The sequence below is a fragment of the Acinonyx jubatus genome, chromosome C1 (assembly GCF_027475565.1).
Source record: "Acinonyx jubatus isolate Ajub_Pintada_27869175 chromosome C1, VMU_Ajub_asm_v1.0, whole genome shotgun sequence".
In the NCBI taxonomy this organism is placed as follows: domain Eukaryota; kingdom Metazoa; phylum Chordata; class Mammalia; order Carnivora; family Felidae; genus Acinonyx; species Acinonyx jubatus.
In genome coordinates, this window is record NC_069381.1 from 35,060,278 (window position 1) to 35,087,380 (window position 27,103).

Genomic DNA, 27,103 nt, shown 5'->3' on the forward strand with positions numbered 1-27,103 from the left:
TTGGGCCACCCCTTGTATCTTTACCCAGAGAAATCCAAATCCATCCAGTTAAACTATTACTTTTGTAACATTGACAACTTGTATGCTATTATTACTTAATATGTTCTACTTCTAGGTTCAAAGTTTCAGAAAAAGAGCACAGGTTTAAAGTCTTACACAGGTTTAGAGTCTTGGTTCCTTTTCTTTATCCCTCCACTCATCTGGTAAGTATTTATGGAAAACTATTAAATGAGTCGTATTGCACTAAGTGCTGGGATCACAAAGATAAGTAAGTCATAATTTCTGCTTTCAAGAAGCTAAAGTCTAGTACGATAATCACCTGTAAACAAACTGTAATGCAGTGAGCTAAATACTATAACAGACGTATGTATATAATATAGTGATGGCATAAAGGAAAGAAGAACCAATTCTGTCTCTGGTCCTTGCTACTTTGAGACTGCTAAGTTCCTTTCCTTCTAGTTCTCATTGGTAAAATTGGTATATAACCATCATGAGGGAAAAAGTTAAAAGGAAATATGAGTACTATGAAATCGCAAGGGTTACGCACACTCTTCTTGTTGGAAGTTCTTTTCCACTTCAAGACTGCTCTGAGGCTTGGCCTCGGCCTCAGCCTCCTGAAATCCCTCTCACTCTTCTTATTCCCTTTGGATCACACTCTTTAGGCATTTATAGTATAGAAGTGAGGGGAACAAAGGAAGGCTGGCAAGGTAAAATGGGAGAATAGGACAGGGCTAGTCTACAGAGTGGGAAAGGAAGGTGGCAAAGAAAGGAAGGCCAAGGCAACCCGTCAGGGCAGGTCCAATTTGGATAAGAGAAAAAAGGCTGCATGAAATGTAGAATAGAGTCTGGCAGGGAGGAGAGGGCTACCAAGGGCAGTTCCAGCTCTCCTCAGGCTGACCCCTGTACCTGACACTTCCAGATAGCCATCATCATTCAAACGGCAGGCCTCAGTCAAAGTGAGAAACAGGCAGCCAATGGGATCCAGTGGGTGGCCCACCCAACCTTCCAGGTTTGTGATGGTTGTGGTTCCTCTCTGTAACAGTTCTGGAAATAAGCAGACCCAAATTTTAGAAAGTGATGGAGACACACTGCTCTCTGTCCCTGCCTGGGTCTCCTCATTAGTCTCTTTCAGGCACTAGCCTCAAGACTTAAAGAAAATCTTCCCTCTTTGTCTTGCCTTGGATTCATAGGACTGGTCACAAGTTTATCAGTCAGATGTAAGGTCTTGAGGTCTGCATTTAGGCTTCTCACTGGCAGCACAAATATGTAAATATAATTTTACAGTTTTAAAAAGGTCATCTTATACTAGATCTAGTGGGCCTTCCAACTACCCTGTGAGGGAGGCAGACCAGCATTATTATTCCCATTTTGCAGATAAAAAACCCTGAGATTCATAGAGATAAAGTCAGGCATTCCACACAGCAAGTAGAAAAACCTGAAATTCTTGGGGTGCCTGGGTGGGTCAGTGGGTTAAGTGTCTGACTTCAGCTCAGGTCATGATCTTATGGTCTGTGAGTTCAAGCCCTTCGTCGGACTATGTGCTGTCAGTTCAGAGCCTAGAGCCTTCTTCGGATTCTGTGTCTCCCTCTCTCTCTGCCCCCCCCCCCACTCTGTCTCTCAAAATATGAATAAATGTTAAAAAAAAAAAAAGAAAAGAAAAACCTGAAATTCTCTAGCTCCTGCCACTCCATGAAATTTTATGAAAATAAAATAGTAGGCCTTGTAGCCCCTAAGGATCCTCATCAGCCCCAACCTAAGGAGTTAAGATGGCTCCTTATCACTATACCTTTCTTCTGATGCTTGTAGATTTCCAGCTGCCGTTGCTGCTGCAACCTCAGAGTATTGATAATGGCCACTGTGAGTCTGAGGGCCTCTTTTGGATAACCATGGGAACGCAGGGCATCAACCCGAGCACAGGCTGTAGGCACATGCTCTACCAGATGAAGAAAATATTTTGGTTGGGTTAGATTTTCCAATCAGGAAAATTCATATTTGACAAAGGGAGTTTGTGTTTTGCTCAGTTCCTAAAATTCAACTGCTATCTACTCTGTACCAAGACCAATGTTTTATTTTTTAAGAATATAACTGAGTAAGTCACAGGCACTACCTTCAAAGAGCTACCATGCAGCCTCAGTATGGCATAGAAAGGAATACATAGCTAGGATAATAAAATGTAAGTACCTCTTTGTGAACTTGTACTATGGGAACCCAATGGAAGTAGCAACTAACTGCCTAAAGGGAAAGGCCTCATTCATTCATTAATCCTACATTTCCTGAGAACCTATTATATGTCAACTCATTTGCCAGCAAAAGGAAGTAAAAACGTGCAAGACAGGTTGCAAGCATTTACATTCCTACCAGTAGTAAATGAGAGTAACTATCTCCACGCAACCTTTCCCACACCATAAACTAATTATCTTTATTTTAAAAATCTCTGGGGCACCTGGGTGGCTCAGTCAGTTAAGCATCAGACAGTTGGTTTCAGCTTAGGTCATGATCTCACAGTTCGTGAGTTTGAGCCCCACATTGGGCTCTGCACTGACTGCGGAGCATGCTTGGGATTCTCTCTCTGCCCTTCCCCTGCTTGCCCTCTATGTCTCTCTCAAAATAAATAAATAAATGAACTTAAAAAAAAAACTCTCTGACCATTTGACAATCAAAAAATGGTAATTCAGTTTTGTTTTGATTTTCATCTTTGTTTACTGATGAGGTGTATACATTTTCACATTCTTATTAGATTCATGTTTTAGAAGTATTGGATCAAAGAGGAAAGATGAACAAAGGAGACTTCAGGTACTGGCCCACAGTGAGTCTGGCCAAGGCTTTCAAAAGAGAGATAGGGACATACATGCATATTCAGAAAGATCTTGAGAAAGACAAGGATAAGAGGTGAAGGATAGAACTAGGGAATTGGGAGAAGATATAAAAATATATGTCATTGTTGTTAGACTCAGAAAATGAGTATTTTTTTAAAAAATACTGTCTGTTTTGGAACGGGCATCCTGTGATAAAGTCAAGAAGAGACTGACAGTCAGCCAGAGGAAGGTTTAAACCCACAGTAGAACAGCTCTGTTCCTTTATGATGAAGTGGGTTAGGAAAGGTGGAAAGGAGGAAAGGAAGACAGCTTGGTGACAAATGCAGATAATGCCCTAGTTACTAGCACAGTGTAACTGAAGTTTCAAAGTTAGTGCATTTTTAGCAAAACATATTAATTTCAGAGTAGATTATACTGTTGCTCAGCAAATGTTGACTAAGAGCTTATGAACTGATGTTTAATGGTTTTATTAGTACTCTTTGAGATTTAAGGACTCCTTTCCTTTCCTAAAACTCAGGAAACAGAACACAAATTCCAATGTTTGAGGTCATTGTACCTCAGCTAAGTACACATGCAAATGGCTGAGGCTTCACATAAATACCCTGAGTCACTAGTTAAGGCCCCAAAAGATCTGTCCAAATTGTAGTTGTGTCGCCAGCACCTATGCAGATCTGGCCTGGCACAAGTTAAGACTGGGCTTTGAAATTCTTAGAGTAGAGGAGAGGTACACTTACCAAGCCACAGTGGCTGGCCTTGGGAATTAAAGAGTAGTCTCTCGCTTTCCTGCTGGCAGGCAGGAGCTGTATATATATCGCTGCTTATTATTCGCTGTAAATGGCTGTCCTGCCAATGTAATTCACGGCCCTCAATGGCTCTAGTGAACACTGTTCGTCTTGGTCTGGATAAGGAGTCTGGGGAAAGAAAGAAATGCAGCAGTTCAATGACAGGTAATCTGATATGTCTTCTTCAGAGTAGGAGGAAGAGAAGAAGAATAGTTTGTGGTTAGTGAGAGCAGCCATTCTACCATCTGTCTAGGTACCATCTGTCTAGGTGCTGTCTCTTTATTGGATAGCCCTTAATGTATCTGTGCCCTGTATGGGAACAACCTTTCTCCAGAGATCTATGGCTGCCTTTTTACTTCTACAGAAGACCAATTTCTCCTAGGACCAAGAGCCACATGAAAGAGAAGAGGGACTGTGGTGCCCAGCTGCTCAATTATGAGGATACAAACTGCTTCTATAGAAGTCAGAATAAGAGAGAAGCAGTTAGGTAATTTCCCTGGCCTATTTATAACCTGTCTCACTTACAGCATGACCCTTATCAGACTAAGGACTTCGATATAATTGATATTAAAAGTTGAAAAAGAGCTGAAGCCCTGTGTATTCTGGTCCCTTTATCATACTGATACCTATAGGCTTACAGGCTTGTTCTCTAATGTGAAAAACTGATGCTGACAAGACTAATTAACACGGAGTCTTACCATGCCATATCTCTTCAGGAAAAAGGCTGCAAGGAAACCAAAACAGCTTAGGGTGGTATATAGGAAGACCACGTGAAAGATACATTGTCACAAACTGTATATACAGAAGGACTCATAGAAATTACATTTAAGGAAATAAAAAAACCATAAAGGATTATTTAATTGACTCTCTGCCAGATTAAGGGCAGCTGTAACTATTTTGGGATCAAGGGCTAAAGTACTATGCAGATGTTTCCAGAGATGCCCAAATGTGGGGGTGTATCCACTGAGCCTGTGCAAAAAAAATGGGAGGGAAAGCCAGAGGACTCAGAATGTACATGAAAGAAATGAACATATTTATTCATTAAGCAAAAGTCCTTAGAATATAGTCATCTCTTCAGAATTTGATATATCCCATAGTGTATGGGCTTGGATGATTAAGTTAGAAAAGCACTGACCATATCTACTGAAATGTCTTCTCTTTCATATTGTCCCTCAGTAGAAGCACAATGTACCTTCTACTGGCTATAGTCTAAGCACCTCTCTTCCTGAACTGAGACTCTACCTTGGGTCTGCTCAGCCCATAGTGGGGATTAGGCTCCCAATATTCATTAAGTCTGCAAATAGTGAGTGCCTACTACATAGCAGGTACTTGTTCCAGGTGCTGAGGATATATAAAGTCCCTGCCTTTATGGGACTTGATTTTTTTAAGTTTATTTACTTATTTTGAGAGAGAGAGAGAGCATGAGCAAGGGAAGGGCAGAGAGAGAGGGAGAGAGTGAATCCCAAGTAGGTTCTGCATTGTCAGTGCAGAGCCCGATGCAGGGCTTGATCCCATGAACCGTGAGATCATAACCTGCACCAAAATCAAGAGTCAGACGCTTAACCGACTGAGCCACCCAGGAACTGTGGGCCTTTACAGTTAAATGGGCAGAGATAGTTGAATAAATATATAGTATATCAGATATATCAGATGGTTATGAATACTATGGAAAAGACTAAAGCAGGATTAAGGAGAAAGGCAAGCTGGTATTGGGTGGGGGTTGTTTTAAATTGAAAAAAAAATTTTAATGTTTATTTTTGAGAGAAAGAGAGAAAGAGAGAGACATAGTGCAAGCGAGGGAGAGGCAGAGAGAGGGAGAATCTGAAGCAGGCTCCAGGCTCTGAGCTGTCAGCACAGAGCCCGATGTGGGGCTCAAACCCACAAACTGTGAGATCATGACCTGAGTCAAAGTCATATGCTTAACCAACTGAGCCACCCGGGCACCCCTATTGTTTTATATAGAATGGTCTCTAATAAGGTAACATTTGAACAGAAAGCTCAAGGAACTGAAGAGCAAGCCTTAGGCATAACTAAGGGAAGAGTATTCCAGGCAAAAGTAATAGCAAATGCTAAATCCTGAGGTGGGAGCATATTTGGAGTGTTTGAGAGCAGTGAGGAGGCCAGTGTACTTAGGATGGAATGAGCAAGCAGGAAAATCATAGGAGATGAGGTAAGAGAGATACTAGCAATCCCTGGAGGCTTGCTCCAAGGGCCTTACAGGCCATGAGTGAAAGATGAGAAGTCACTAGAGGGCTTTGAGCTGCTGAAGGTATATGGTGTGACCCACTTTTTAAAAGGATAACTGGCAGCAGTATTGAGAACACACCATAAGATGGAAGGGGAAGAGCAGTTAGGAAGTCATTGCAATAATTTGAGAAGGATGATGGCAACTTGGCCAGAGTAATAAGCAGTAGAGATAAGAATATACAGATTCTGGATATATTCTGAAGGTAAAGGCAATAGTATTTGCTCATGGAATAGATCTGGAGTGAGAGAGAAAAAGAATCAAGAATGGCTCCATGGTTTTTAAGACAGATTTGCCATATGTGGAGATAGGGAAGACTATAGGAGAGCAGGTTTGGGTGGGGCTTAATAGGTAAGAAATCCTACTGAGATGCCTATTAATATCAAAGTGGAGATATTGAAAAGGCAGCTGAACACACAAGTCTGAAGTTGTCGAGAGGAAAATTCTGGTCAAGGAGATATAAATCTTGGAGTTGTTGGTATACAGATGATTATTAAAACAATGCAATCACCAAGGGAGTATGTATATAGAGAGCAGTGGTTTGATGACTGAACCCTAGGCACTCTAACATTTTAGGTTAGGAAGCGGGGAGGAGACAGTAAAGGAGACTGAGAAGGAGGAACCAATGAAGTAAGAGCAGAACCAAGAGAGTAGTGTCTTGGAAATAAGATGAAAAACATGTTTGAAGGAGAGAGTAAACAATTGTAACAAATACTACTGTCAGGTCAAGTAAGATTATGACCAAGAATCAACCACTAGATTTGGCCATATTTAGCAACAGTGACCCATACAAGAGCAGTTTCAGTAGTGGAGGGATGAAAGCTGACTAGAGTGAGTTCAAGGGAGAATATGAGCAGGAGAGATAATAAATATATACTATTCTTTTAAATTATTTTTCTTAATTCTACCACTTATTTCTACTACCTCAGAGAAACAGGATGGTAGTTAGAGAAGCATGTGGGAACAACATGAGTGTGTATTGTGTTTTGTTTTGTCTTGTTCTGTTTTGTTTTGTGATGAGAGAGAAAGCAATGTATTTGTATACTCTCATAGGAATAATCCACAAAAATTTGTGAAGCAGGTGAGAGAGGAGATAATTCCTGGAGTGATGTCCTGGATAAAAAAGAAGGAATAGGATTTTGAGAATAAGTAGAGGGCTTAGACTTACAAGCACGAATAAAAACAGGGAAGAGGAAGAAGATGGGCACAGACAGAAGCAGATGAGAGACTCTTGGAAATTCTCTTGTGATTGCTCCTATACTCTCAGTGAACAGGAAGCAAGGCTATCAGCTGAAAGTGAGGAAGCAGAGGGAAGGGGAATAAATTTTTCAGGCAAAGATGGTATGAAATAGTAATTCAGAAGAGTGAAAGAAGGCATAGATTAGGGAAATGTGGATGTCTGGACAGTACTATGGTCCCATTCAAAATCAGTAGTCATAAACTTAAAGTAAGACCAGTTACTTACACTTATGTTTCTCTTCATCATGTTCAGCTCTGTGGGTGTGAGCACTAAGGAATTAGAGTTGGACTTAGCTACTAAAGTTAGTGTCTTGCTCTATGAGTGAAATAAAGGGAAAAAGGAGGTTGAGTATGTAGGTGTTGAGAGTAATTATAATGATGCACCAAGGACTCTAACCTGGATAAGGAGGAAAATGAGGCTACCAGGAAAATGAAAATGTGGCAGGATCAAAATTCCTAGTGGGTTAAAGAATTACTGGAATTGGCATACTAGAGAAAATAAACTAGCAAGACTGATGATGGTTATTAGAGCTGCCTGAAATTTAGATTATGAAGAAGGTATTGTTATTGGTAATGACAAGGCTTAGAGTATGATCTTGGGATTGCATGGCTCAATTATGGTGGTAGACAAGACTACTAAAAGATAGGAGGTCAAAGAATTAAGAGACTAGAATATTGGAAGGATCATGTGTGTGGCTACTGAAATCAAGAATTCCAATATAAGTAGTGACAGCAGAGAACAAAAATCTTCAAGGGATGGGGGGAGGGCGGGGGCGGGTGTGGGGATTGACCCAGAGGTCTAAAATGACCCAAATCAGAAGGGTAGCAGATAGTATATTTTGATGGCATTAACTTTAAAGCTGCGGGGTATTTTGGGAAGGAGGAAAAGACAATGATACAGAAATGGCAATGAAGAATAAGTGGGATGCCTATTGCCCCATTAGGTAAAGAGACGTTAAGAGCTAAATCAGCCACAACTTGAGAAGACTGCAGAAGAAGCAATATTCTCAAATGAGAATCAGTAACAACAAATAACCAATTTGATAAGGAAGAAACTGCCAAAATAGAAGCATGTCTTTACATGCATTTGATTCTCTATGCCTATCTAAAGCCAATACTAAAGGGATGGTGTGTTGTGGAGGTTAGATGAGTGTGAGTAAAGGGTAGCTTAAAGAAATGGCAAAACTATAGTCTTTTCACTTCTTGTTACCTCAGTTGCCTTGAATATACTGACAATCAATTATGAGACACTAGATGAAAACCTGGCAAAAACAATTTCAATTATTTTCTCCTTGGGATTAAAAACATCAGATTTATCACTTAAAATAGAAGGGACTGACATGTAAAATCAATGTGTGAAAAAAAACCCCTACCAATAAAGGTTCCCAATGGGCTAAAGAGCAATCAGTTGCCAACAGCAAATAGCCTGAGTTAGATGAACTAAAAACTGATGTGAATGCTGATGCTCAGTGATATTCGTAGGTCACTGGGCTCAAAAGGCAGAGAGTACAGTATTGTTGGATTTATCTTAAAATGGGGCAAGAGTCCTAGCAGTAATTTGGGAAGATAATCCATTCTAGCTATCTGCTATATAAAAACATTTGAGGAAAACAGAAAAGTAAGAAAAGCAATTGTCGGGCCATTTTAAAAGCTGTGTTTTGCAGGCCTTCCATTCTTCTCTTCAGGTAAGTCTTCTGAGCTAAAACCAACCCCAACCGAGGCCAAGATCCATTAGTCATGATGAACTTGAAAGGTAAAGAGGATTCATGCAGAGGACCCTAGGAATTTATGCTGGGCACTGTAAGGACACTCTAGATACAGAAAAAGACAGCATCCATAATGTCAAAGATAAAAGCTTACCCTTATTTAAGGCTTGGTATTTCAAGACAAACAAAGGACAGGCTTTTCTTACTGAAGGTGACAATACTGACAGCCAACTGTCCAGCCACCTTTGTTTTAGCACTTTACCCTCCCACCTTAGGAGTTCCAGGCACAAAGACATTAGAAGGATTTATGGCTCACCTGGGCTGTGACTGGCATTCTGGGGAAGTGCATTGGTGATGTTGGGTAGCTCATGCCCATAGTTCCCATCCTCCAGGGGACAGACATCCAGGTCACTCCACCTCTGCAGTTGCTGCAGCCAACAGGATTTTTCTTCCAGTTTGCAATGTGGATTTAAAATGATGCATACCCATAAGGCCCCTGGAAAATAAAGCAACCAACATTCTTGATATCTCTCCTCCGATGTATGTTAAGCTTTAATTTTTCAGTCTTTTCTTCTCTTCTATTTTTAGTGGTAGGAAAAGTTTCCAAAACATCAGCTTTTCTCAATATAAAAAAATCAAATCTGTTGGGGCACCTGGGTGGTTCAGTTGGTTGAGCGTCTAACCTTTTTTACTTATATTTTTCTTAAAGTTTATTTACTTCTTTTGTGAGAGACAGAGACAGCACAAGTGGGGATGGGGGGAGAGAGAGAGAATCCCAAGCAGGCTCCATGCTGGTAGGAGTGTCTGACTCTTGATTTTGGCACCGGTTGTGATCTCATAGTCGTGAGATCTCTCTCCCACTCCCTCTGCTGCTCCCCAGCTCTCTCACACACACACTCTCTCTCTCAAAAAATAAAGAAAGAAATAAAATCTGCTAAAGTTTTCAGAAATGGCTTATTTTTCCTTCTCAGAGCTTCCTTAAATATCCTTCCTGGATATCTGGATATGTGCCTGTAATGATGAACAAGACCAATTTGGGCTTGAATTCTGAGCTCAGATTTGTAGTCCAACATATATTTATTGAGACCTTTCTATGTTCAAGGCCTATTCTCCTACTGGAGAATAAGACATTGTTCCAACCCTTGAGGAGCTGACTAATGGGGGAGATAGATAGATACATATAATGTTATTTGAATATGATGAGTGTTAAGGTAAAGATATGGGGACAACAGCAAGATAGAGGAAGGGCACTTAGCACAAGGGCAGGGGTCAGAAGGGAGGTGCTCAGAAAAGGTTTCAATTTTTGGTTAGTAGACTTTAGGCTTTCTGAAATTCATATTCCTCAACTGTAAAACTGAGAGCACATAAATAACTACTTTGTTTTTGTTTTTTGATGCTTATTTATTTTTGAGAGAGAGAGAGAAAGAGAGCATAGGTGGGGGAAGGGCAGAGAGAGAAAGAGGGAACAGAGGATCATACAGGGAAGGGGCAGAGACAGGGGGAGATAGAGGATCCTAAGCAGGCTCTGTGCTGACAGCAGAGAGCCCGACTTGGGGTTTGAACCCATGAACTGTGAGATTATGACCTGAGCCAAAATCAGATGCTCAACCAGCTGAGTCACCCAGATGCCCCCCAAACAACTACTTTGTAGGGATGTTGTGAGAATTAAATGAAATAACATTTGTAAAAGGCCTAGCATATTACTTGGCACATAGTAGAATTTTAGTATTTCCTTTTCCCAAGAAAAATGGTTTATTTCAGTTTGGATTTTGATACAGTTGATCTATTAGGATGTCTTAAAACTATCACATTCTTGGATCTTCTCTGTCACTGTAGCAGAGTATCACATATTCTATACAATATATGAGTACTGTCTCTCCAACCATATTACCCTTCTTTTCAAGCAAACCTGCTTCTTTTCAAGGTTGGCTATAACTGAACTAGATATATTCTCAATCTCAGACCAGCAATAAGCTTGGCTGCAAAGTATCCTAAGTTAAACATCCTTTGGGATGAAGCTACATCTGTAGATGGAGGTACTTTGAAACACTATTTCAAGGTCCTTCAAACTCAAATAGGAATGGTTTAAAGGCCATTTTAGCCCTAATTTCAGATACTACCTGAAGATAGTGAAAATTCATTTCTACTGGCTCAGTTTTAAAAATCTACCATGAAATAAAAACTACACTGTGTAATATAATAGTATTATATTATGATGACTCTGAAGGGAATTATAGTTAGGATTCACTCAAATAATTATAATAATAAAGTATGGCAAATGCTATCATAGACATACATAAAATCCTATGAGAATATACATGATGGAACAATGAATTCTGCATGTGGGGTCAGCAGAAGTTATAGAAAGAAAATGGCATTCCAGTTTGAAGAATAAACATGAATTAATTCCCGTTAAAGATAGCTAACCACTGTTTCCTTTTGAAACCTCACTAAAATGAAAGTAAAAGGATAAAAACAGGTGTAAACACATACAGACACAGAGAATGGGAGAGATAAAAGAGAATAGCCACAAAAATTTGCAATGTGGAAAGCTTGTGGATGAGTGATAGCTGACCTAGCAGAACAGAAAAGTGGAAACCTCCATCAGTGGTTAGAAAGCCCAGAAGCAGACTGATTCACGCTTCAGAACCCTGCTGAAAGTGGGGCTGAAACTAGTAAAATTGGTTAGAAGTTTGTCAAAGGTCTCAGGATCCCAAAGTTCTTACTCTATTCAAGGCAACTGAGTGCCTGCTCCTCCCCTCTCCTGGAAGAAGACCAAAACTTTACTCACTGGGAAGGTTGATTCAGAGAGGTTCTGGATTGGAAATATTACTCACAGCCAAGGGTGGGGTTTCCATACTAAAAACTGAGGGATGAAATCAATACATGTTGAACAAATGGATACCCTCCAACCCAACCCTAACCCTCAACCCTAACCCTCTTTCCCCCCCTGGTTCTAAGAAGACTATGACAGGCTTATAACCCAGAAACAAGAGACTGGAGGATTCATCTCTGGAAACAAATTAGCCCAAGGACAGAAAACATAGCAGATAACTGAAAAAACCCAGCCAGATCATCCTCAGTTAAACTGACTAACAAGGCCACACACACACATACATACATGCACACACGTACGTGCGTGCACACACATGCAAAGAACTTCCTTTTAGTTTTTAACTGTTACTCTTAAATAGAAATGGACAGCTAAGAAGTGTTAGGTATATGAGGAAAGCATCTGACATAAAGGACAGAGAACAAAAGTAAACAGAAAGAAGAAAAACTTGGGAGGAAATACAAAAAAGGCAGAGAAGAAAGAAAACTTAAAGAAAAAAACCTGCAATTGCTATCAGCAAAATGAGAAGATACTGCATCTATGAAAAAAGCGCAGGATGCAACAACAAAAATGGGCTCTTAGAAATTAAACCTATGGTGACAAAAAATACATTAAAAATTAGTAAGATGTTTGAAAGATAAAACTGAGGAAACCACCTGGAAGATAAAAGACAAAAACGAAAACAAAAACACACCAAAACAACAAGAGAAAAAAATAAAACTAGAGAATCAATCTCCATTTAGTATATTTAGTCATAAGAAATAATCTAGCAATTTTACTATTTTTTGAGACATCCCTTCTGGAACTCTCTATTTTCTTATCCCTAATCTAGACTGTTTGTCTTCTAAGCCTGTTGCATAGTTACCTAGAAGCTAATATCCAAATAACAGAAGTAGTTCCAGACAAAAAGAGAAAAAAAAGGGTGAGGAAATGAAAAAAAATTTTTTTCAAGAAAACATCTTAAACTAAAAGATGCAAGTTTCCCAGTTGAGAAGGTTTAGTGAGGATTAAGCAGATTAGATTTTTTATTTTTTTAATTTTATTTATTTATTTTTAAGTAGGCTTCATGCCCAGCACAGAGCCCAACATAGGGTTTGAACTCACGACCCTGAGGTCAAGACCTGAGCTGAGATCAAGAATCGGGAGCTTAACCGACTGAGGCCCCCAGGTGTCTCCAGATTAGATTTTTTTTTAAGTTTATTTATTTATATTTTTAGTAATCTCTACACCCAACGTGAGGCTCAAACACACAACAGCGAGACTAAGAGTCGCGTGCTCTACCGACTGAGCCAGCCAGGCACCCAAGGAGATTAGATTTTTTAAAAATTTAGGGGGCGCCTGGGTGGCTCAGTCATTTGGGTATCTGATTCTTGATTCCAGCTCAGGTCATGATCTCATGGTCGTGAGATGGAGCCCTGCATCGGGCTCCGTGCTGAGTATGGAGCCTGCTTGGAATTCTCTCTCTCTCCCTCTGTCTCTCTCTTTCTTTCAAATTAAAAAAAAATTTTAGAAGAAGACCAACAGAAAAAACACAAAACTTTCCTGAATGAGAATGGCCTGGTACTTCACAACAGCAGGTGGAAGCTAGAGGACAATGGAGATAGGTCTTCAAAATTCTAAGGGAAAAAGATAAGATTTCCAACCTAGAATTACACACCCAATCAAAGTATCAATCAAAAGTGAGGGTAAAATCCAGATACTCAGCAATACAAAATTTATCAACTATGAAAAATTCATCTCCCACCCTATCTGAGGAAGCTACTGGAAAATGTACTCTACCAAAACAAGAAAGTAAATCCATAGAGAGGAAGGTGTTGGATCCAGAAAACAGGGGGTTCAACATAGGGGAAAGGAAAAGGGAAGTCCTAGAATGATAGTAAAGAGCAGTATCTACATGATTATCCTGCAGCAGGTTTGGAGAGCACACAATCTAAACCAGGAATAGGAAAATAAATGGTTCCAGAAGAAATGTCTCTAACAAGATAATAACACTGATAGATTATTTGATGTGACCAAATATACTGTATGAAGATTTTAAATTACTGGTAAATAACTGGAGGGTAAATTAATGATAACAACAGAAAAATCTGCAACCTAATAGTCAAACAACAAACAAACAAAAATAATTATTAATTCCTGAAGGGGAAAAAAAAGTTGTTTAAGAAAGTAAATGTAGTATTAGTGTACTACATGACTGTGCTACAGATATGTATTTAGTCATAATAATGCAAACATTTAATGTTGATCTAACCTCAAATTATAATACCACTATTTTGCTCTCATTCTAGGACTTTCCTTTTCCTTTCTCCTATGTTGAACCCCCTGTTTTCTGGATCCAACACCTTCCTCTCTATGGATTTACTTTCTTGTTTTGGTAGAGTACATTTTCCAGTAGCTTCCTCAGATAGGGTGGGAGATGAATTTTCCATAGTTGATATATTTTGCATTGCTGAATGTCTGGATTTTACCCTCACTTTTGATTGATACTTTGATTGGGTGTGTAATTCTAGGTTGGAAATCTTATTTTTTTCCCTTAGAATTTTGAAGACCTATCTCCAATGCATATCTGGCATGTGCATAGGTATGTATATATTGGGGGCTATAGAGTCATTGAGAATGAGATCTCTCATGAAAACCCCTGTTCCTTCTGCCATGGGAGAACATAGTGAAAAGATGACTACCTATAAGCCTGGAAGTAGGCCCTCACTTGACACCAAATCTACCAGTCATTTGATCTTGGACTTCCTAGCCTCTAGAACTGTAAGAAATAAATTTCTGTTGTTTGTAAGTCACTTAGTCTCTGGTATTCTGTTGTGGCACCCAAAACAGACTAAGGCATAAATTGGTATCAAGAAGTGGGGTCCACCATAACAAATACCTAAATGTGTGAAAGCAATTTTGGAACTGGGTAAAGGGTAGAGGCTGGAAGAATTGAGTTGCATGCTAGAAAAAGCCTATGCTGCTGTGAACAGACCTTTAAAGATGATTCTGGTGAGGTCCCAGAAAGAAAAGAGGAGACCTGTAGAGAAAGTCTGAACTTCCTTAATAGTCCTGAACAGAGTGTTGGTAGAAAAATGGAGGGTTAAGGCCATTCTGATGAGATCTCAGATGGAAATGAGGAACATGTCAGTGGAAATTGGAGGAAAGGCAATCCTTGTCATACAGTGGCAAAGAACTTGGCTAAATTGTGTTCATGTCCTAGTGTTTTGTGGAATGTAGAACTTGTGAGTGATGAAATTAGCTGAGGAACTATCTAAGTGAAGTACTGAAAGAGTAGCCTGGTTCCTCTTGACTGCTTACAGTAAAATGTGAGAAGAAAGATATGATTTAAGGATGGCATTGTTAATCAAAAAAGAAGCAGAACTTAAAGATCTGCAACACTGTCAGCCTATCCATATTGAAAAGAGTAAGAGGGGTGCCTGGGTGGCTCAAGGTAAGCATTCAACTCTTGACGTCGGCTCAGGTCATGATCTCATAGTTCTTGAGATTGAGCTCTGCTTGGGATTCTCTCACTCCCTCTTATGGTAACAGCCCAAATGTCCATCCATTGTCTAATGAATGGATAAAGATGTAGTGTGCATATATGTATGTGTGTACACACACACACACACACACACACACACAATGGACACACACACACACACACACACACAATGGAATATTACTCGGAAATCAAAAAGAATGAAATCTTGCCATTTGCAACAATGTGGATGGAACTAAGTGTATTATGCTAAGCAAAATAAGTCAGAGGAAGACAAACATCATATGATTTCACTCATATATGGAATTTAAGATACATAACAGATGAACACAGGGGAAGGGAAGGAAAAATAAGATAAAAACAGAGAGAGAGGAAACCATAAGCAACTCTTAAACACAGAAAACAAACTGAAGATTGCTGGAGGGGAGGTGGGTGGGGGGATTGGCTACATGGGGTGAGGGGAGGTGGGGGGTGGTGGGTATTAAGGATGGCACTTGCTGGGATAAGCACTGGGTGTTATTATTTTTTTATTAAAATTTTTAAAAATGTTTATTTATTTTTGAAAGAGAGAGAGAGCACGAGTGGGAGAAGGGGCAGTGAGAGAGGGAGACACAGAATCCAAAGCAGGCTCTAGGCTCTGAGCAGTCAGCACAGAGCCCAGTGTGGAGCTTGAACCCACGAACTGTGAGATCATGACCTGAGCTGAAGTCGGATGTTTAACTGACTGAGCCAACCAGGCACCCTGAGCACTGGGTATTATATGAAAGTGATGAACCACTGTGTTCTACTCCTGAAACCAATACTACACTCTATGTTAACTAATGTGAATTAAAAAAACAAACAACTATGAGGAGATATCACCTCACACCTGTTAGAATGGCTAAAATTAAAAACAAGAAACAACAGATGTTGGCGAGCATGCAGAGAAAGGGGAACCCTCTTGCACTGTTGGTGGGAATGCAAACTGGTGCAGCCACTGTGGAAAACAGTATGGACGTTCCTCAGAAAGTTACAAATAGAACTACTCTATGATCCAGCAATCGCACTATTAGATATTTACCCAAAGAATACAAGAATACTAATTCAAAAGCATACATGCACTCCAATGTTTACAGCAGCATTATCAACAAGTGTCAAATTATGGAAACAGCCTAAGTGTCAAAGATGTGGTAATATATACACATGGAATATTACTTAGCACAAAAAAGAATGAAATCTTGTCATTTGCAATGACATGGATAAAGCTAGAGAGTATAATCCTTAGTGAAATAAGTCAGAGAAAGACAAACACCATATGATTTCACTCAGATGCAGAATTTAGTAACAGAACAAACAAACAAAAGGGAAAAAAGAGAGAGGCAAACCAAGAAACAGACTCTTCTTTTTTAAAGTTTATTTATTTATTTTGAGAGAGAGAGTGTGCACACAGGAGGGGCAGAGAGAATCTCAACCAGACTCTGCACTGTTAACACGGAGTCCGATATGGGGTTCAAACCCACAAACCAGGAGATCATGACCTGAGCCGACACCAAGAGTTGGATGCGTAACCAACAGAGCCACCCAGGTGCTCCCAAGAAACAGACTCTTTTTTTTTTTTAATTTTTTTAACGTTTATTTATTTTTTTTTGAGAGAGAAACAGAGAGTGAGTGGGGGAGGGGAAGAGAGAGAAACAGAGAGTGAGTGGGGGAGGGGAAGAGAGAAAGAGGAAGACACAGAATCTGAAGCAGGCTCCAGGCTCTGAGCTGTCAGCACAGAGCCTGACATGGGGCTCGAACCCACAAGCTGGGAGACCATGACCTGAGCAGAAGTCAGAAGCCCAACTGACTGAGCCACCCAGGTGCCCCCCAAGAAACAGACTCTTAGCTATAGAGAACAAAATGTTGGTTACCAGAATCGTTGGTTGGGGGGATGAGTTACATAGGTAATGGGGATTAAGGAATATATTGTGATGAGCACTGGGTGCTGTATGGAAGTGCTGAATCACTACACTGTACACCTGAAACTAATACACTGTATGTTAACTAACTAGAATTCAAATAAAAACTTAAAAATAAGAAATACTGCTTTGAAGGGAAGAAGAGAAATGGGGTAATAATTGGAAGGGGATGAAAACATCAAAGGCACTTTTTTTGAGACTGAAGATATTAGAGCATTTTTGTATGCTGATGGGATGGGTCTAGTAGAGAGGGAGAAATTAATAATGACAGAGGGGTGCCTGAGTGGCTCAGGTGGTTAGGTGTCTGACTCTTGATTTCAGCTCAGGTCATGATACGGTTTGTGGATTTGAGCCCCAAGTCAGGCTCTGCACTGACAGTGTAGAGCCTGTTTGAGATTTTCTCTCTCTCCCTTTCTCTACTCCTCCCCTACTTGCATGCATGTTCTCTCTCTTACTCTCAAAATAAGTTAATTAAAAGAAACCTTTAAAAAAATGCCAGAGAGGGGCGCCTGGGTAACTCAGTCGGTTAAGTGTCCAACTTCAGCTCAGGTCATGATCTCATGGCTTGTGAGTTCAAGCCTCGTGTCGGACTCTGTGCTGACAGCTCAGAGCCTGGAGTCTGCTTCGGATTCTGTGTCTTCGTCTCTCTTTGCCCTTCCCCCACTCAGACTCTGTCTTTCTTTCTCAAAAATAAATAAACATTAAAAAAAAAATAAAAAACAAATAATGCCACAGGGAGGAGATAATTGCAGGAGCGGAATTCTTGAGAAAAGGAGATGGCATAGAACCCAGAACAAATATGTAAGACTTGCCCTTTTATGGGAGCAGAGATATTTCATAGATTTTTAAAAAAATTTTTTAATCTTGAGGTTCAAACTCATGAATCTCAAGATCATGACCTGAGCCGAAGTCAGACGCTTAACCAACTGAGACATTCAGGCGCCCCGAGATATTTCATAGATTTTAACAGAATATAAAGTAAAGTATATATGTACAGATATGGGGACATGAGAAAACTTCATGTCTGTTTCTATTTTCTCTGGTTCAGGGACTGAAAGTAGTGAGTCCATTCCTTTAAATTCCTACAAACCCTACTTAGGTCTTCCCAGGTGAGCAGGCCGTGTGAACACTAAGGAACCCTCAGAGTAGTTAGGGGAGGCATGAATGCACCACACTCTGGTGTCTGACCCGATAAGGTTTTCCTTAGTGCAGTGGTTCTCAAATTGTGATCTCTGGAACAGAAGCAACAGCATTCTTTTCTCTTTTTATTAAAAAAAATTTTTTTTAATAGAGCTTATTGTCAAATTGGCTTACATACAACACCCAGTGCTCACCCCAACAAGTGCTCTCCTCAATTCCCATCACCCACTTTCCCCTCTCCCCAACACCCCATCAACTCTCAGTTTGTTCTCTGTATTTAAGAGTCTCTTCTGGTTTGCCTCCCTCCCTATTTTTTAAAATTTAAATCCAAGTTATTTAACATATAGTGTAATAATGATTTCAGGAATGTAATTTATTGACTCATCACTTACATATAACACCCAGTGCTCATCCCAACAAGTATCCTCCTTAATGCCCCTTGCCCATTTAGCCCATCCTCCCACCCAACACCCTACCAGCAACCCTCAGTTGTAGCAACAGCATTCTTTAAAAAAAATTTGTTAGAAATTCAAATTATCAGGCCCTATTCCAAACTGCTGAATCAAAAACTCTGAGGACAGGGCCCAGAAACCTTTTTAAATAAGTACTCTTGGTGATTTTGAGAAATTTGAGAATCACTGTCTTTGCAGGATGCTGAGAGTTTCTTGGAAGATTGTTATAGCAATTTCTTAGGTATAAAGCTGTCAGAAGCAAGAGCTTTTCATAATGAACCTAAGTATATGACAAGTGCTTTAAAAACACTGGAGACCAGCTGTGTTTACTTCCTCTCACTTACCTTTGTCTCAAAGGCAAAGCCCAAGTCCACAACACAATCCCATGAGTATGCCAGAAATTAATCTATGAGATTCAGGCCTCAGATAAAACCAACTCACTGAAGAAGGCTGAGTTTAAATTAAAAAAACATGCACTTTGGAGAAAAAAGTAAATAACAAGATAGAATTGAAGGAGATGTTGCAGAAGGATGTTTGATTTGGAATCAAACAGATTGCGGTTCCATAGGTAGAACTATCACTTACTAGTATGTGACCTTGAATAAAATACTTAACTTTTCTGAGTTCAGTTTTCCCATCTAAAAACATGAAGATGCCAAAATCTTACCTTGGAAGGGAGTCCATGACTGCAATCCTTTCTGAGTAAAGAGTCTAGAAGTAGTCCCAAGTTGCCATGCATTGTATCACGTGACCTTGGTCACAACAGGTTGGACCAGTAGCTTTGGAATAATAATGCAATATTTCTACACTTCAGAAAGTGTAACTATGTCATGGCAGAGACAGTCTCCTATAATTTTATTCTGTATGGAGAAGTAACCAGAATGGTCTCTGTTTCTTTGCAATAAACACATGATTACCTTATAGGGTTGTTATGAGAATTACATGAAAAAAATGTGAGTATAATCTTCAGCAGATAATGGCATATAACACTCAATAATGTAGCCATTCATTGGTAATGAGTGCTTCAAAGCTGTTAATGCCACAGCCGTTAATGCCACAGATAAAAAAGCCTCAGTACCCAAAACCAAAAACTCATACTTACCAGCCCCAAAGTAACCAAGTATAGTTACAGAGTCATTAAGCCTCATACTCTGAGGCTTTTAGCCCTGAGGATATGAAATATATGTTTTAGGGGCTTCAGCCCAGAAGAGCACACTAAACTCCTAACCTGCAGTTTTCTCTTATATTATTTTGTATGAGTGCCCAAGTTTGTTGTTGCTTTCTGGCATGGAGGAAGTATGGAGGAGTTGTATCAGAACTTGCAGAGTATGCTACACAGAGAGCTTTTCCAGTATAACTAAAAAGTGGGGCCATGCTTGGATTCAGGGTATGGAAGATTCTGAAAATAGGGAGAGTTGTGAGTATTAGCACTGCAAAACTGGCCTTGGAGCAGCGGACTCATACAGAGAAATGATGACCAAAAAAGATGGCCTTGAATAGAAAAATCTAGAACAGAGAGGTCATTCAGGAGGCCACAGGTCTAATTTAATCTAAACATTTCCAAGGCCCTCAACAAGACCAGTGGTGATGGGAAATAAAAGGTGTGAATGGACACTGAATTGCATTTTGAAGGTCAAGGCATCAAATGAAGTTGGTGACTGAATGTTGGGAATGAAAGAAGAATGAGTGCTTGACATTAAGTTTGGTAGAGTGAGGAATGGTGGTGCCAATGCCAGAGTCAGGGGACCTTTTTTGGTAGAAGGCCTGAGTTCATTTTTGGATTTCTCAAGCTTGAGGTAATCAGGGGATTTTTCAGTGGAAATGGTCACAAGCAGCGCTAATATGGGACTGGAACTCAGATAAGTGGAAAGAAGATAAGGCTGAGATCAACATAGAGGTAAGCTCTGAAGATATGACATTAAAAAAAAAAAGTTCTCAAGGGAGTATAGTGGAAGAAGAATAGAAGTTGCCAACAGTTCTTAGAAACTGTCTTAGAAACTGCCCAAGTCTTAGAAACTGCCAACAGTTCTTAGAAACTGTCTTAGAAACTGCCCAAGTCTTAGAAACTGCCCTATGTCTAGAGGTCCATCTAGTAGTGATAAAGAAGAGCAAACTCAGGAAAAGCAAGAAAAGTGAGGTTGATAAGTATTTGGAGAGCCAGGCTAGTGCCATGCAGTAGAAGCCAAGGGAAGAGGTCTTCCCTCAGCAAAGACTTCTATGTGGTAACATCTGGAACAGATGTCAATAGCAAAGCACAATGCTGTGGAAGCAACACAAGTGAGTTCAGAATATTCTGGATAGCCTGTGTAAAGCCTGTATCTTCCACAGCTAGGCTAAAGTTCATTTAGCAAGACCTATGTAATGACTGATGGCAAGTGTTCACTAACACTGTTGCCAGGGGGAAAACTGGTAGGACAGACATAGTACTTCTCTGAGATAGGGGAACTTACCTAGCTCATCCCAGAGCTGCCTGCACTTATCTGTCATGCTTGTTCCTTGCTGCCTCCAGAGTGTGAGTCGTGGGTCAGCCATAAACTGCTCAGTTATCAGCGTCAGCATCCTGGCTCCATTGGAATCTCTCATCCGCAGCATCTCTCGAACCTGACACATAAGGAGGGGCCAGGGGTTGGTGACTGCACATCATGAAAAAGCAGGAGAAGGAAGGGGAGGAGAAGATGAAGTATCTAAGCACAACATATCCAAAGAGCCAAAAAGAAGCCTTCTTGTTCTACAAGCAAGTTCTCTGCATATATCAAGAAAGCCTGCTGTACACAATGAGATACCACTTCATATCCACTAGGATGGCTAGAATCAAAAAATCAGATAACAACAAGTATTGGTGATAATATAGAGAAATCAGATCCCTGACACACCATTGGTGGGAATGTAAAATGGTGCAGCCACTTTAGAAATCAGTCTAGCAGTTCCTCAATGATTAACGTAGAGTTATATGACCTATCAATTTCAATCCTAGAGAGAAATGAAAACACATGTCCACAAAGAAACTTGTATAAGAATGTTTATAAAAGTATTATTTGTAATAGCCAAAAGATGGAAATAATACAAATATCCACTAACAGAGAATGCATAAACCAAAGTGGCATATCCATACATTAGGATATTATTCAACTAAGAAAGGAATTAAGTACACAGATACATGTTACAACATGGATGACCCTTGAAAATACTATGCTAGGTGAAAGAGGCCAAACACAAAAGACTACATACTATATGATTCCTTGCCTATGAAAGTCCAGAATAGGGAAATATATAGAGACAGAAAGTAGATTAGTGGTTGTTTAGAGCTGGGAGAGGAGGAATGGAGGATAGGGAAGTGACAGGTAAAGGATTTCTTTCTAGGGTAATGAAAAAGTTCTAAAGTTGACTGTGGTGATGGCTGCACATATCTGCGAATATATTAAAAACCACTGAATTGCACACTTTAAGTGGGTGACTTTTACAGTATGTGAATTATCTTTTACTGAAGGTGTTAAAAAAAAAAAGAAAGACCACCGTGAGAGCCCCCAGTTCCAAAAGACTAAATCTCTTCAAGGCCTCATCCAGCAGCCTTGGGTTCAAGGCAGAGGGATGATGGCTTCCTTACTAAAACCCACAACAATGCTAACTTATTTAGAGTGGAGCAGAAGGAAGAGGACTACCAGGGTGAGTTTGTAGGGGTCTCTGGATGCCACCTGCTCGGGATCAGGTCTGCTCTGTTCAGCATCTCCCATTAGTTTTCAAGCTTTCAGGACAGATAGGTCAAGTGAGCTAGTTAAAATGCATGAAGCCAGAAGTGTGGTGAGGCCCATTTAATTAAAGTAAAAAAACAAAACAAAACAAAACAAAACAAAACAAAAAACCCAATACCTTTCATATCTTACCTTAGCAAACATTGAATTGAGTTGCTTTCCAGAGCCATAGTAACCACCCTGGGAGAGAAAGAGTTTCACTTGTTCTTTCACCTGTTCTTCATCCAAATGCCAACAGTTCTCATCATCAATGCTGGCCCCAGCTGTGGGGTCAGGGGCACCTGTGAGGAATGGGAATGGTGACATGAATCCCCTGAATTCATATGCTACACATTTGGCAGAAGGGGTACTCTTTGAGGATATTAAAAAACAGACAGCTTACTCTGCCTTATTCTGGGCTTTGTCAACTGTGTGGTCCTATAAATAAATGTAAGAGGGCTAATGCTAGTTTCACACTCACTTATGTTCCAGTTGCATTCCCTTACAAGGTCTACAAATACCATTCTAGGGGGAAAAATCCCAGAAGGAAATGCACAAACATGAAAAAAATGATATATTTTTTTCCCTAGGAAGGTGACATTTCTTTCTTCTTCTTCTTTTTGCCTTCCTATGAAGTTCAAAATAAGCCTTAAAGTATAGATATTATTGTAAAATAAAAAATACTTCCTTAGAAAACAAAAAAAATTGTTTTTAAAGTTCACTATAAAATTTAGCTTCTTAAGCAGAGTCAACACTTCTGAACTTCTAGAAACTTGCCCCTTAAACATGCACCACAGGCAGAGGTGCATACAAGGTGATATGTTTTATAAATTTATACTCAAAATATCTTTCATATCTGGTTCTCACTACAACACATTAAAACAGTTTTAGTTATTTACACATTCTTCTCCCCTAGTGCCCTGCTAGCCACTTGCTCACAGTTGAATCCCAAGTTGAATCCACAGCTGAACTGCCTATACCACAGCACTGAATGCGGCAGGCACCTAGTAAATATTTGTGGAATGAAAACGGAATCTTCTCTCACTTTCTCAAAGCCAGAGTCTTACGTTAAGTTTTTAGCAACCTGCCTCCAAGTTACAAAAGACTATTAATCAAATGCTCTATAGGTGTGGTCATGTAATAGAATATAAATTCACGTCATGTTTGGGGCACCTGGGTGGCTCAGTCTGATTCTTGATCTTGGCTCGGGTCATGATCTCGTGGTTCCTGAGATCAAGCCTTGTGCAGGGCTCTGTGCTGACAGCGTGGAGTCTGTTTGGGATTCTCTCTCCCTCTCACTCTGCCTCTCTCTCTCAAAATAAATACATAAAACATTAAATAAATTCATGTCATGTTTAATTAGTCTACCTTTCCTCTTGTCTTCCTAGTTCAAAGTCCTGCTCAAATGAAATCCAGGTCTACACAGAAAAGTTGCTTTTAAGCTAAGCTTTTTTAGAGCATCTTATTCTCCATGAAATCAGGAGGGTTCACACATTCATTTATTCTACAAGTACTAATTAACACATATGATTGTCCAGTTTATGGTATCTACTATATGCTACTTTCTTCAAATGTATTACACTAAACACAGTTCTGATTATATCATTTGCCCACTCAGAGAAGTCTTCAGTGATGCACCATTTTTATTAAATTAAGTCCAAATGCTTTAGATTGGCATTCAAGGCTCTCTCTGCTCAGGCCTTATCTTTCATTTCTAGCCTTGTCTACCCTATATTTATGTTATGGTTCAGCTAGAAACTTAGTATTCCCAGAAGTCAACCACATTTCCTTATGACTTTACTTCTGCTTTTTCCTTTACTTCTCTCCCACTCCTGTACCCCATTCTTTAGCCAAAAAAATGAAACTTCTCATTGTCAATATCGCCTCAGTCAGGGCTACAATGAGCAGTGGAAACCATAAAGTAAGTATACAGAAAGGCCAACACTGCTTAGCTCATCTGGCAAGAGAAGCTCTTTTTTATCCCCTAACTGAATTAACCATACAACCCACTGCTCCCTCCCTGTCAAAAGTATGTCCATCTTATGCTCACATGGATATAAAAGGAGTAATACTCTTCTTAGCACTTTATTATTGCTTTTCCTAAAGACTTGTGGCATTTTGCTGTACATCAGAATTGTGCATTTCTCATATATTCCCAAATAAATTGAAATTTTTTAAGAGTAGGTGTTCATTTTTGTACCTTATAGTGCCTGGCTCATTATAGCACTGAGTTAATATTTATAGAATAAACAAATGCATGTCTCATTGGCCATCTAGATTTAAGCTCCAGGTGGGTAAATAATATATCCTACACTTCTTTTGTATCCCTAAAGTGGCAAAGCAAAACAAACATACTCCTTATCCTTAAATACTTGTTAATAAGAGCCATTTTTTTTTAGTGCTTCCTACATGCCAAACTCAAGCACTTTTTGTACATATCCTCACTAGAACATACTCTCCTTGAGGGCATAAACTGTTTTCTTTGTGTGCATATTTGCAACATGTAGAATAGTACCTGGCACACAGTAGGTGCTCAGTGATTATCTGGTGAGTAAATTCCAATGAGCCCTCATAACAAGTCTAGAAGGTAGTATTATTATCCTAATTTTAAAATGAAAAAACTAAAGCATATACAGGTAAGTAATGTAACAGGTGGGAAGTATATTAGCTAGGATTTGTCTGTTGGTTTCTCTTCAAAGTCTGTTGTTCACTATAACACTGAACTTTGGCCTCCAGCCTCATCTAGAGGCTGTGACCCACTAGCTGGTTTCAGGACCTTGAATGGAAAGCTGGATGGTGTGTCTTAAGATAGTCAAATCTTTCTTGGCCTATTTCACTATACAGAATATAGGACTAGTCAGAATAATGCATTTTCCCCATAGTGAGGATAAAAGAGTTCTCACCAATACGCTGATTCTCAAATGTTAATACACAGAATAATCACCTGGGTTTGTGTTCAAAATGCAGATTATAGAGTCTCACCTCCAATGATTCTAGTTTTCAGTAGCTCTATACAGACAGAACTGAGATAAAATGAGATACACTTTGTATAAACCAAAGACTGGGCATCTGAGTACCTTGTTGCCAAGAACAGGGATGAGGGAAGAACAGAAACAGTGCTCCAAAAAACAAGCATAGATGGTTTGAATACCAATTCTGACCCTTGGGTGGTTCAATTAGGATATGAAAAAGTAGGAGCAGAACCTAGTCTCCCAAAGGAGATGGTCTTAACTGGTTGGAAGTGTGGAGTGACATCCCCTCTAAAAATTCAAAGGGGTATAGAGAAAACTGGAGAATCTTCTGGGCCCAGGTGGTAGTAGTGGCAGCAGCAGTTCTGGAAGAAATGAGGCAAAGCTTATAAATACGTAGTGTACAGAGAGGCTTCTGGGAAGATGGTGGCATAGGAGGACGCTGGGCTCACCGCGTCCTGCTGATCACTTAGATTCCACCCACACCTGCCTAAATAACCCAGAAAACCACCAGAACACTAGCAGAATGGATTCTCCAGAGCCAAGCGTAGATGAGAGGCCCACAGAAGAGGGCAGGAAGGGCGGAGAGGCAATGCGCGCTACACGGATTGGCGGGAGGGGGGGGGCAGCCCACTGGCAAAGCAGAGCCCCCAAGTCTGGCTTACAAAAGTGGAGGGGCCAGACGGAGGGTGTTCTGACAGCAAGCAGGACTTAACATCTGGAAGGTTATAGTTAACAGCTCTGCTCGGAGAGCAGGAGGGCTGGAGGACAACGGGAGGGAGAGTTGTTGAGCCCTGGACGACAGAGCACAGCTTGGCGGGGAACAAAGGCGCTTGCCAGCGGCATCTCCCTTGCCCATCCCCCAACCAAAATCCCAAAGGGAACCAGTTCGTGTCAGGGAACTTGCTTGCACCGCGCAAATACCCAACGCTGTGCTTCTGCGGATCCATCCCTCCGGCAGGTCTGACTCCCTCCCGGTGCTGCAGGGCCCCTCCTGAAGCAGATCTCTGAAGGAAAAGCGAACTGAGCCTGACCCTCCCGCCCCTGTGCACCTTGCCGATCCACCCCAGCTAATACGCCAGATCCCCAGCACCACAAGCCTGGCAGTGTGCAAGCAGCCCAGATGGGCCACGCCACCCCACAGTGAATCCCGCCCCTAGGAGAGGGGAAGAGAAGGTACACACCAGTCTGACTGTGGCCCCAGGGTGGGCTGGGGGCAGACATCAGGTCTGACTGCAGCCCCGCCCACCAACGCAAGTTATTCAAGACAGCACAGGGGAAGTGCCCTGCAGTTCCGCACCACTCCAGGGACCATCCAAAATGACGAAACGGAAGAATTCCCCTGAAAAAAACCTCCAGGAAATAACGACAGCTAACGAACTGATCAAAAAAGATTTAAACAATATAACAGAAAGTGAATTTAGAATAATAGTCATAAAATTAATCGCTGGGCTTGAAAACAGTATACAGGACAGCAGAGAACCTATTGCTACACAGATCAAGGGAGTAGGAACAGCCAGGAGGAGCTAAAAAATGCTATAAATGAGCTGCAAAATAAAATGGAGATGACCACAGCTCGGATTGAAGAGGCAGAGAAGAGAATAGGTGAACTGGAAGATAAAATTATGGAAAAAGAAGAAGCTGAGAAGAAGAGAGATAAAAAAATCCAGGAGTATGAGGGGAAAATTAGAGAACTAAGTGATGCACTAAAGAGAAATAATCTACGCATAATTGGTATTCCAGAGGAGGGAGAGAGAGGGAAAGGTGCTGAAGGT

At 40.4% G+C, this 27,103-nt stretch overlaps 1 protein-coding gene across 1 annotated transcript in view; it reads right to left on the bottom strand.

Annotated features, from left to right (window-relative positions):
* Positions 1-27,103, bottom strand: part of ZSWIM5 (zinc finger SWIM-type containing 5) — a 240,203-nt gene that overhangs the window by 30,356 nt on the left and 182,744 nt on the right. The window contains exons 3-8 of the mRNA XM_027059344.2: positions 22,513-22,661; positions 21,082-21,232; positions 9,105-9,284; positions 3,551-3,727; positions 1,787-1,933; positions 907-1,044 (exon numbers count right to left, since the gene is read on the bottom strand). Of these exons, the coding sequence (XP_026915145.1) occupies positions 907-1,044; positions 1,787-1,933; positions 3,551-3,727; positions 9,105-9,284; positions 21,082-21,232; positions 22,513-22,661 (942 nt within the window). The remainder of the gene's footprint in view (positions 1-906; positions 1,045-1,786; positions 1,934-3,550; positions 3,728-9,104; positions 9,285-21,081; positions 21,233-22,512; positions 22,662-27,103) is intronic.